Source organism: Cyanistes caeruleus, chromosome 1 (assembly GCF_971803275.1).
Source record: "Cyanistes caeruleus chromosome 1, bCyaCae1.hap1.1, whole genome shotgun sequence".
Lineage (NCBI taxonomy): Eukaryota > Metazoa > Chordata > Aves > Passeriformes > Paridae > Cyanistes > Cyanistes caeruleus.
Genome location: NC_141701.1, coordinates 18,817,652 through 18,830,536, shown reverse-complemented (window position 1 = coordinate 18,830,536; position 12,885 = coordinate 18,817,652). Strand labels below are relative to the sequence as shown.

The 12,885-nt window shown below is 35.5% G+C and overlaps 1 protein-coding gene across 5 annotated transcripts in view; it reads right to left on the bottom strand.

The window, feature by feature from the left end:
• Positions 1 to 12,885, bottom strand: part of ANGPT1 (angiopoietin 1) — a 162,668-nt gene that overhangs the window by 69,161 nt on the left and 80,622 nt on the right. For all 5 annotated transcript variants that reach the window (XM_086880392.1, XM_086880407.1, XM_086880398.1 and 2 more), the window contains one exon: positions 4,473 to 4,705. In XM_086880392.1, coding sequence (XP_086736518.1) covers positions 4,473 to 4,705 — 233 coding nt within the window. The remainder of the gene's footprint in view (positions 1 to 4,472; positions 4,706 to 12,885) is intronic.

The following is a 12,885-nucleotide window of genomic DNA, read 5'->3' as shown; positions in this document are numbered from 1 at the left end:
AACAATAGGCACAAAACCTTTATTAACTTTTCTAAGAATAATTTCATCTCTATTCATCTGTAATTTGATCTCTGTTATCTGTTACAGGTGAAGCGTTTTTACAGACTTGAAGATAATCATGCAATATCTCTGTTATTAATCAGGTTTCACTTTTATGTTTTTCTTTCTTTATCTTTTGTTGGGGAAAGATTTGAGGATTTTAATTTGAGGATTATTCCATCTTTAAATAGTTATTTTAATAGTCACCATAATGAATAGCCATTTCCTTTACAAGGCTAGTGTCTGAAGGTGCTTCTATTTTAGAAATTCTTCTGTAGAAACTTACTGGCAGATGTTGCCAAGGTTTTTGCACCTGCTCAAAATATACAAATAAATACAGAAAATGTGACAAGTGTATTCAGGCAAAGACACAGGCCAAAACAGACATGTGAGTCCCCATGGTACCCCACATTTATTTGACTCTCTGTAGGCTTTGTGACCTATTAGAGTGACTATTTGAAGGATTACATGCAACTGAAACTCTAGAGTTGCTCACACTGGGAGAGAGGTGGGTGGTATTTTGGAAACTGAACTCACAAACAATTCCAAGTTTTACAGGTGGCCCTCATCCCAAAACTGGTCTGTACCAAAACTGACACTGAAAATGAGATCTGGTTTCCTATTTAGGTCCACTTATATTTTAATTTTTTTTCATTTGTGTTGCTTTTACCTTTTCAGTTGTTTTTTTGAGGGTTGGTTTTTTGTTGGTTTTTTTTCTTTTGGATGGTTTGGTTTATTTTTTTCTTTCTCTCATTTTTCTTAATATTCTTTAGAAATTTTCCTAATACATGCCTAGGCACAGTGGAAGCACCAAAGCAGATTTCTTAGGGTTTTCATCCAGTTTTAGGGACTTTGTTAGCTCCTTAGACTGTTTAACTGAACAAAAACCATTTCTGTTCAGCCCTGTATCTCTATATTATCCAGCTATATTATTCATAGGCTCCTAGCAAGAAAACTTCAGATAGTGTCCCATTTATTTAATCTAAAAAGAAGTCTTCTGATATGATTATGTCATTACCAGAGTAAATGTATTTCATGTTCTGTAATCAAAAAACAATGATTATCACCAGGTTGGTTTCAAATTAATTGGTTTAGCTATATTATATTTTTCACTTTCACAAATGTGAAAATCCTCATTACTATGACTTATGAGAAAAAGACAGTAATTTTCCTATCTGTGACTTATCCTGGAAGAGAATTTGCAAATGGGTGGATGGATGGATGGATGGATGGACGGACGGACGGACGGATGGATGGATGGATGGATGGATGGATGGATGGATGGAGAGAAAATTTTTAAAATATCACAGCATAAATGTAAGATAAAATATAGTGACTTACATTTTTGTGAAATTAAAAATTAAAAAACCAAATTTTTAATTTAGGAAAATCTGACAAAGTTCATTCTCAAAATACCACAGGATTTAGACAAACTTTGCAATTCCTCTCAACTCTGTTGCTCATGCTGATAAAGTTACTCATCTTTGACAATCTGGCTTTCTAGACTTGATGCCTCACTTAGGTTGTGCTTTCTGTCAAAGATGAGTTTCCCTATTAAAGACCCAAAGTTCTTAAGAGGACCCATCCTCTTCTATATTTACAGATTTCTAATAATTAAAAAATATTTATCGGTCTCAATTATATTTAGTAACCTTTACCTGAATTATTCAAGTCCTCTTTTTTATCAATGGAAAATACTTGTTAATGTTTACTGGCTGTTCCTTTTCTCCTTATCATTAATAATTTTGTGTATTTCCATAACAGCATTCCACATATCTTCTTTCCCACCTAATGGTTTTGTATGTTCCAGCTCTCCCTCCTCATATGAAAATTGTTCCAGGACTCTACATTTTCCATTGTCCTATTCTTTTCTGGACCATTTCCATTTCTGCTACATCCCTCATGAAATTAGATGACTGAGATTTACCAAAGTGGAAGACAGAAGAGGTGCCACTGATTTATGTATCACTTTTTGCTATTCTCCATTTCCCAGGAAACAGAGTTCTCACACTGCATTTTTTGTTCTGATCATTAGTGCACACATCAATATTTGTGTGAGACTACCCAAACTTCATGTTTTGGTGTGAATTTATAATATCTCCAGTGGTACTTTCCAACATGCATACATTTCCACCTTCAACATATATTTTCACAGATTGATGTTGGCATTAATTTTTGGCACAACCTTTAGTACTTAGCCTTCTTTAGAATGGTCTTGTGCTCCAGGAAAATATTGTTTTAACTTAGACTATTTGGCTACTTCTTCAGGTGTGAATGTACCTACCAAAAATATTCGTCAGTTAGACTTAATCAGTTAGACAATAAGAAACATTTCTTCACTTTAACATTTCTTGTTAAGTTATCCTCCTACAACAACTAATGTATCTAAGGAAAATACTGAACATGATAATGCACAAAAGGTAATTGAGTCTAAAATCAAGGGCTTAGAAAGGCTATTAAAGTTATATTTAGGCATTAAAATGTGCTAAGCATCATTTACTTCCACAGTTCCTCAGAAATTAAAAGGACTGTTGAAAACTCAGGTTTTCAGGCACCTGAATTTGTACCCAGGAGACCAATTTGAAACACCCACTTCTATATTCCTCATTCAAAGTTTTTATAAGCAGCTGAGGAAACTAAGTTAAGGGAAGATGTTGGTTTGCTTGTTTTTGGTTTTTTTTTCTCTTTGAATCATATTCAAGACTGTTAGAAAAATCTTTTTAAGCTTAAAAGAACTTGCTATATATCTCTGTATGAGAATAATATATCTTTCATTTTGATATTGATTTTAAAATACTCCTGAGCTTTACTAGAACACTCTGGACACAGCCTTGCCAGGTTTCTTTGCCAAAAGGCCATAAAACATAATAAAGGATTTGCATTGCATCCCAATGTTTCTCTACTGATATGAGAACAACCTACTATGAAACATGTTATTTAATTCAAAATTCTAGGGAACTATATAACAGAATGAGCAGAAGGGAACATTTAGAATGAACATGAGAGGGGGGAAAAGCTTTTTTTTTTTAAAAAAAAAGTAGTCTAACACTCATCCAAGCAGGCAACACTTCCAAAGTAAGAGATGTAATCCTCATGACTGGAGCAGTGTATATTTAAACCACACAAGTTGCCTGGGAATATATAGCAGAGAGAAAACCCACATTGTCTTGAGCTGAATAGTTTGATTGATCTAGGATGTCTTCTGCCTCTTAGACAGAGCACTGAATAATGATGCAGGTGAAAAGCTTTCAGCTGGGGGGATGGGGTAGTTGTTTGCTGGTTTCATTTTGGTATTTTGCTTTTTATTTTTTAGTTTTTGGCATTTAGAGTTCTAGAATGACAATAATCTATTATGCTGGACTCTTCAGACTTCTGATACCTCTCAGAGAACCATTTTAATTCATAATTCCACAATTGCTATCACAACTCATGCATCTATAGTTTTTCTCTGTGTTTATCCTGTACCTTTCTCAGAAGGATTTTTATGTTGCCAATTCTGTATGACTTTGCCTTGTTTTTCATAGTTACTAATGTATTCCTTCAAGTATAACTTCCATATTTCACAGTGGTCTCCACCCATCTCCCTCAATGAATTCTGGTGAAAGAAATTTCTTTCTTAAGAACATTCTGCAGTGTCTTTAGCATTTGAAAATTAAAATTTAAAATAAAAATTAAAATTTCAAAATATCTGAATTTCTGTTTCTGTAAGAAAACTGTTTATTAAGAAAAACATACCAGAAAATTGTCCTATAGTGTCTTTATTGAGCCCTCATTTCAAAGCATGTTAATTCCCTTTTTTTTTGGGGGGGGGGTGGTACCCAGAAACAAAAAAATACAGCAAAAGAGAAGAAATTAAAATTTATTCCTAATTATAAATAAAATCTAATTTAAGAGAAGAGACTAATTTTTTGGATGTCTACATATATCACCATAAGAGCCTATATCCAAAATCATCAATATTATAACCCATACACATGTAAAAACTCTGAATTACTTTTCTTTGGTTAGTAGCCTGTTCTCTCCATTGACTGAAGGGGAAGTCAAGAGTAGACGATGTACAGACATCTGTAAAGTTAGGATCCATGGTTGGTTGGCTTAATTCCAGCAGAAGGAGACAGATACTCAGAGGAACAAATCAGTATTTCTAGTGCAAAGGCAATGTAATTTTGGCTTATATAGGCTGTGGTCAAGATATAAAAACTCAGTGATATTAAATTCAAAGAATCAAACATGGCAGTTGGTACAAGGGTCAGCCACAGCACTGTCTGAACTTTACTTGATTTGTAGGTTCTCATCAGCTCTTTCCTCTTGAATTATAATGTCTTTTTCTTTCTTGGAATAAGACCACTAAGTTTTGGTTTTCCAAAAATTCAGGAATTAATTCACAAGAAACTTTCTTGTACTTTGAATGTTTTATAATGCCACTTTCTTACCTCCTTCTTTGGAGCAGAGGGTGATCAGGGAGTGAACTGTGTCCATCAATTCAAGCTGCTGTTTCTGCAGGACACTGTTATTGCTTGTTGCCTTGTTTAACTGCTTCTCTAGTTCCTGGATTATGTAGCTTTGTCGTGTGACTAAGCTTTGCAGATTCTCTTTTTCCTCCTTCAAAGTGGCCAGCTCCTCCTTGTGCCTTTCTTCCATTTCAAGAATTCTATGCTCAAGTAAACTAAAATGAAATAAAACAATTAGTAGATATTATTTCATGTCAACACAGTTAATAATACAGAAACCAGAACATTATTTTCAGTGTATAATTCACTACCTAAATCAATAATGCTAAAATATGTCACATCTAATTCAAAAATTCAAACACTGAGTTCCTCTGTCAAGTAGTCAACCATAACTGATCTCTAAGACTGCATTCTGTGATGTTTGCATGTTATAGTGTTTAAAGGGCATGGAATTTCATATGTAGGTATTACTCTGATCTACAAATATCCCTATGCACAAGCTTAGGGCCAGTAAAACATTTGAATGTAAAAGCCCAGGCAGAAAAACTTGAGACAGGCAGAGGAGGGAGAAGAGCAAGGCATTGAAGAAGACATGGTTGGTAATATGATGAGACAAAAATGAGAGCAAACTGCAAAAGAGCTTGTGAAAGGTCTTGTCACTGAGTGGAAGATAATCATTATAAACTATGGAGGACCATCAAGGTGCATGGAACCCTCACTAAATGTACTTTTGAATTTGGTCTGTGAAGCTGGGAAAAGAATTTCACATCAGATGAGCAGTACCTGCTTTCACATTAAGAACAGTACTGTTTTCCCAAAAGGTAAATCAGAAACTTGCATTTTAATGTAGGATTCCCTTGTTCCCCTTGAGTCTACACACATATCCCGCTAACATGCCCCAGCTGTGTTTGATTTTTTCCACAAAAGGCTCCTCAGGCAGAAAACTGCTGGGCATCATGCTACGTGCCTGCTTAACATCAAATTTTATAAAGAATTTTGCACATGTATAGAAGCCCTTTTTCTCTGGATTAATATTCTTTTTCTAGTACCCTTTTCTGTCCTGTGCTGGAAGTGTTCAATTTAGCGAGATCAAAGGCATATCAGGTTACATCTAGAAAAATAGTGGTGCTGTAGACTTAAAGGACAGCTAATATCTGTCAGCCATGAACAAGAAGCTTTTCCAGGACAGTGCTTTGATGCTGTGGTGGGAATTTAACAGAAATAATGTATTAATATTAGATAAAGAAATTAATTCAATCTCACGGCTACTTTCTCATTGGGGTTTCTGCTCTATACACCAAAAGTTGTGTTTCTCATGCCCACAAACCAAGTGCTGGTTAAAAACTTGCCAACAAACTGCTTCCTGCTCAAGTCAGTCTTAGGTTTTATTTATTTGCACTCTCCCTCTACCTTTGTTTTTACTTCTGGATAATAGATCAGTGGCAAAATGCCTGCATAATTTTAGAATTTTAGGCCACTTAAGCTGACAGAGGAATGTAATAAAATCCATATGGAGTTGCTTCTACTCTACATCATGGAGCCTTAATATGAGCTGTTAGAGATGATAACAATGCAAAGATTAAATTCAGGCACCAAAATTTGCTTTGCAAGCTACGATGAGAACAAATTTATATTTTTTTAAAGTGCATTTTTTTTCCTGAAATATTATAAATGTGGAATTGACAAAGAAAATATGAAAAAAACATACTTTGTAATATTATTATGTTTTCAGTGAAAACTGGAAGCATCTTGGTAAAGGGAGCAAAAAAAAAGATGTGAGGGAAAAAACAATTTCATAGGGTCCCAAACACGAAGGAGAATATATCTCATTTTTAAAGACTCAATAATTAGAAACAAAATAAAAACATTTAGTGGACTGAAATAAGATGGTAGAAGGTTACACCCTGACAAAAATATGGATTTTGAAGACAAAGAATATAAATTGTTTTAGGACCTTATCAGACCTGTAGCTGATTTTTCATCACTTGAACACTAACATTAAATATCATGGTATAGATTCACATGGATTTTTTGAGAATATGTAGCCTTTGAACTTTCTTATGCAGTAAGGCAGATGTAGTTCAGTTTGGCAAAAGCTGAAAAATCTTCAGATAGATTTGGTTCTAGTCAAAAAATATTGTCAAAGAAACACACTTCTTTTTGAAATTTATCAATTCTCTCCACAGAATAATTCTATTCACTGATAATTTTTCACAGAAATTATTAAAATCCTGGTTTGGACTCTAGATTTAACTTTTCTGATAGACTAGTTACACCAATGCACGTGGGATAGGAAAAAGGTGGCCTGGTCACAGTCTATAATAGAATGGGTGCTAGGTGGGACCACATCCCAGTCTGACATCTTACAGTCTCCCAAAATGTCATGTATTTTCAATGCAAGAGAAGATGCCATTCGGGAAGATAAAATATAGCTTTATAGTTATATAATAAGTAAAGACAAAAAAGTTCCCTTCATCTTTATCCATATAGTACAGTACAATGTTTTTCCTTAATTCCACAGTATCCTACTTGCATGTCCACAACTGAATAATTTACACATCTGAATGATTTTCATGTCAAAGAAAAAGCCTTTGACAGCCACAATTTATGCATTGCATTATTTGTTTCCCACCATGGCCTTCCTCAGGCCATAGTAAATGAATCCAGGGGATGACAATCTTATTTGTGGCAACATTGGCCATGTCGAGCAAGAAAAGAGAAGCTGACAATGTTTAGAGCTCCACAATTTGGCATCTACAGAGACAGACAGGAAGAAGATGTTTTATGGCTTTAATAATAATACATCCTAATATTTCTGAGTGGTGTGTCAACATGTGGTGGAAAGATGGAAGTGTCATAGCACTTGCTTCCTTTAGTTTTCTACGTAGATTAAAAGTTCTGTAATTATAAACTGAAAAACTATGCTATTTTCAGGAATGCATATATATATTTATGCAATTAGCTTTCTATATCCATAAATCTGTCAGATAAAAGTCCTGAGGACAGGACAACAACTCCCTGCATTCCTGGGAGAGGTCCAAAACATTCATTTTTGTTTTACTATGAAACAATGAGAGAACTTTGGTCAGATCTCCAAATGTACAAAAGCAAAGTCTTCACACAGATTGGGGATCTCTGAGCAGGTCTGTTCCAAAAGGAAGAAATTCTTCAATAGCGTGAGAAAAGCTGTTCTTATGGCTTTTGACTCCAATATTGCCAGAATTATTTTTATTAGTATATTAATATTTTTAATAGATAATTTAAATTAAAAAATAAAAATAAGTGCTAGGAAGTTAAAAAAAAAAACTTTGAAAAAGATTGAAAGTGATTACAAAGATATTTAGGGTTTCTTTAACTGTGACAAGACCACTCTGTTGCCTCTTTTTTGTAACATCAGACAACCTCTAACAGACAAATACCATTAAGAAATAACTTTGCTGAGTGCTTGGTAAAGATATTTTCTCAAATTTTTAAAGAAGCATTGTGAAGACATAGTTAAAATATTTTTAATAATTTTCATTAATGGCTATTGCCAGCACAAAATATTAACAAAAACAGAAAGAAGGCTATCTATACAAATCAGTACAACATCCTCAAAAGGCTGACTGAAACACTCTTTTATAAAACTTTCCAGTAAAATGTTATGGCTCCTTTTGCAGTAAGTTTCCTGTATTAATTTCCTATACATTTTAAATTCTTATACAATTCCTATATGTTTGAAATTTCTAAATTTTTGAAAATACTACTAATCTAGACATCTGAAACATTCATGGGAACTACAACACAATAAAAATAAGTCACCATTTTCCAGAAGAATCATATAAATATACATATGTTTATTTATAAAGATACACACATAAACGCATATGTATGTGTTTTTTGCAATTAGATTCTTCAGTCTGGGAAAATAAATCAGGAATTTGAGGAACAGAATAAAGTTGTGAGTAAACAAGTATTGTTAACATTAATAAATACGTATGATACCCATGGGCAATGACACTTTGGAGTCATCTAGGAGAATATTAATTTAAAACCAAACACAGTCCCACACAAGGGGATCCCAAACCCAGACAATTTTAATTTTTTCTAAAGGTTAGCTAGGTCTCCATTGTCTAAGTGGTTTTGGTGGGGCTAGGAATCTATTTCCAATGGTAAAAATGATGCCTTGATGTTTGTCAGGATACAAGTCCATGGAATAGACCCTGTGTAATGCCTCATCTCAACTGTGCTATGTCCAGCTGATTCAGGAAAATCCTCTACAAGTGCTGGAGAGGGTACCCACACAGAAGTCAAAGAACGACTTCTAGTGAAAACAGTTATCATTTTGAAAGGTGAAGAAGCAGAACTTGTAGGAAACACTCTGGTAGCTGTAGAAGGGGGAAGGAAAGCCTGGTTTAGACAATCTGCCTTAAAAGGTAGTTTAATCACAAATCCATTCCAGACCACAGAAGTTGAAGAGATTTTTTTTTTAATCTTTGTTTTCAGAATCCTCAGTTTAGACACATGAGAACAGGATATAGACCAGACCTTGGAGATGGATATCTTTTGCACTAAAATAATATTTTAAAAAATTATGATTTATTAAATACAGAGATAAAACATATACTTCTTGAGCTATTCAATAAAGACAAGTAATGTCACAATAAAAAAAAGTTATTTGGCCATGTATATGTACCTTTTTTTTATTTTATATATATATATATATATATATATATATATATATGAAGACAAATGGGTAGAGGATTTCAATGCTTACTTTTGAGTGCAAGAACATTATTTTAGCAAAGAAAGTCTGAGACAGCTTCTTTGTACTTCCTTTTAGGTGAGTGAAATTTTCCCTATGTTGTTAGGGGCTGACCACTCATACTTCCTTGGGAGTCTGATGCTGTCTGATCAATCCAAGGAAATATAAAATGTGTGTCCCCATATTTCTTAGGGCCAGTAAAGTAGCAAGTCACTTAGCACTTTTTATAAAAAGCCTACTTTTTATACCAGTGACAAGATAATTCCATTGAAATCACATAAGTGAAGTGTAAAATTGGGATTTATCTTTTTAGTATACGTACAACCTTCAAATAAAACTTGTCAGACATGTTGTGTTTCCTCATCTTTCACACAATCAGACAGACATTCAAGAACCATTTTTGAGTCCTTACTTTTCATAACATACAACAATTCTTGCGCTGAACATGCTAATCCAGTATTATTTTATGCAAAGTCAGGAAAGATTTTAGGTTTAAATTTCACTTCCACTATTTATTGATGGAAGATCCAGAATTCCATTTTATTTTCCTTCATTTGTTTCCTTTTAGCAAATAGAAAGGTTTTTTACACTTGCATATTGAAACAAATGGCACACTATAAATTAAATGCAGCTGGTATACTCCAGGGGAAAAAAAAAACAAACCAAACCAAAACGTTCAAAAGGCACTTAAGAAGGGAAATCTTTCAAGAATAAATCAAAATAGCATTTAGAAAGCTCTTGTGGGAAAAAAATGGCAATGGAAGAAACCACCATTTACATTATAGTGGGTGGGAACCCACAAAACCAAATTATTTATGGCATGAGAACACTCAATAGACACATGATTCTAAGGCAAATGTGCTCTACTTACACCATGGAATATCTTCCATTTCTGTGGAATAAAAAGAAAAAAATTGGCCCCTCTTCCCAGAAAAGACAAGCAGTAAAGAGAAAGGCCAAGAATAGACATATTTCTAGTCTAAAGAACATGCACTGCTCCCTTGTTGATACCCAGTGTTAGTTTTATTTAAGGATAATATGCAAGTTACTATACTACATCAATGAACCATTATTGTTACCATAAGATTTTGCATTTATTTCATCCAAAATTCATTTCTCTAAATGTGAATAACATCTTAATTTTCAGTTTATATAGAGGAAATTTTAGCACAGAGAAAGAATTTATCAGCCCACAGTATACTATCTCTTGATCCTTTTTGCAAAGACACTAGTTCCCACTGCGCTGTAAACCTACCACAAAAGAAAGATCCTTTCCAAAAAGGCTTACAGTCCACGTAGGTAATGTGGAAAAAAAGGATTTTCTCTGTTTACTGGTGTGAAAGTGATAGAGAGAGGGATTATGAGGACCTAACTGCATATACCTGCTAAACAGGGCCTGATGAGTAGTCTGCAAATGTTGTTTAAATTAAACAAGTTAAAATCATTGATTTAACTAGAACCTGCAAGGCCAAGACTACACAGTTGTTTGTGAGGAATAGATGATGATACAAGAGTGGATGATCCATATTTTAGTGCAATTATAACACCTCTTTCTCCCTAATTTTATCAGTCCTGAGGAGACTTTGAAAGAACCCACACAATGCATGCCAGGTCCTTGCTTTGCTACAAGATAGAATCCTGCGTGCTTTTCCATCTATCCACAAATACCTATACCTCTGAGACAAACAGCAAAAAATGTGCTTTTAAAAATAGCCCTCCTTTTCTTCCTCCTTTTTAAAAAAAACATTTTATCATAATGTCAGCCAAGTCAAAGGTCAGTTCAAGTAGGGTTTATTTGTTTACTGACATGAAGACTTTTTACTCTGATTCATTCCTAATGTAAATAAATAAATCCAAATGATTAAGTTCGCAAGATGCAGTCTCAAGTGGCCAACAAAATTTTGTTGCTAACCATATTGCAGCAGCTAAAAGTACAAGTACTTATATACTTACCTAATGCTTAAATTAAGTCCATTTTGAAATAAATTTGTAAAATATGTAGAATGAACTGTCTGTCCCCTGCCCATACCAAATTTGTCTGTAGATTACAGGGAGAGCCCTCACAAACAGTTTAGGTGAATTACCCATTTTTGAGATTGCTGAAGACAAGTTAATCCCATACTAATTTATTCATATTTCTATTTGGTTAAGGGACATCTGTGGAGTTCAAGAGTTTTCAATGTAACACAATTTCAGAATAACATTTTCTGGAATTACTGGTTACAGTTTTTATATTTAACACCTTAGGTTGGTTTTCATAATCAGTAGCAATAATGATATATTTTAACCAGTTTTGCAACTAGACACATTTAACAAACACATTTCTTTGCAACAGTATTTTCTGTTTCTCACCATTACCTGATTTTGTCTTCTTGTCCCTTTAGCCTCTTGCCCACTATGGTACTAGTCTGCCTTATGCAGAGCCCTGGGCAAGGTTTTTCTGCCTCAGCTGACGATTCCTGTCAGCAGCACAGGGTCACACTGCTCTCTTTGGAAGACTGACTGCTCTCAATTAAAACAGTCCTCTACAGCTTGCTTCAGTGTCTGCCTCATCTTAAAAGCTCTATGCCTCACTTCAGTTTCCATTGGAGACAGAGGAGGTGGAGACCTTAGTCCTAGTCAGACTGACCTCACTGTTGTTCTTTCTAGAAGGGAACAGAGAGTGAGGCAGGGGAGTCAGGGCACTCCCTGCCCTCCCTGCTCACACCTGCCCATTACAGAGACAGGAGTCTAAGGGCTGTTTCAAAGAGCACTCAGGAAAGGGAGCAGCTTTTCCCCCTGCCCTGGGTGCCAGCACCCAGCTGCAGCTGCTGGGGAAAGGCCAGAGCTGCCCCACGCTGGGCACAGCTGGTTCCAGCCAGCTGTACAGTGCAAGGAGGGACGGAAAAAGGGAGAGAAACAATGCTGCAGACAAGGTCAGAGAAGGGGAAGGAAGGAGACACTGGAGCAATCATAGCCCTGCAGCCTGTGGGAGAGACCATGGAGGAGCAGATATTTCCCATGGAGGACCCTATACTGGAGCAGATACGTCCAGATGGAAGCTGACACCTGTGGAGAGCCCAGGTGGAACATTCTTACCCTGAAGGACTCAAGCCTGTGGGAAAGAACCACGCTGGAGAAAGGAAAAACATGAGGAAGAAGGCGAGGCAAAGTGTTGTACACTGTCTACAACCCAAATTCCTCATCCCCTTGCACAGCTCATGGGGCATATAGAAGAATCAGGAGTGAAGTTGACCCTGGGAAGAAGGGGAGGTAGAGGTGAAAGGTCTTTTTGGGTTTGTTTCTGTTTCTCACCATCCTACACTGTTATTAATTGGTAGTAAATAAGGCTGTTTTGCCCCTGACAGTAACTGATGAGTGATCTCCATGTCTTTATCTCAACCATGAGTTTTTCATCATATTTTCTCCCTGTTCTGATGATGAGGGGGAATGAGAGAGAGTCTGGGTGGGCGTCTGGCCTCCCAGACAAGGTCAGCTTACCACACATGCTCTCTGACATACTGAATTGCTAAGTCCAGTGACTTCAGCTGCTGAGTCCCTGTGTCACAGAAAGGGACTGCAACTGCTTCCCAACTCTCAATTTACTGCTTAAAAAGGTCTGTTGCTAAATAGTTTTTTCATCAGTTTAAACATAAACCCCAAATGTTTACC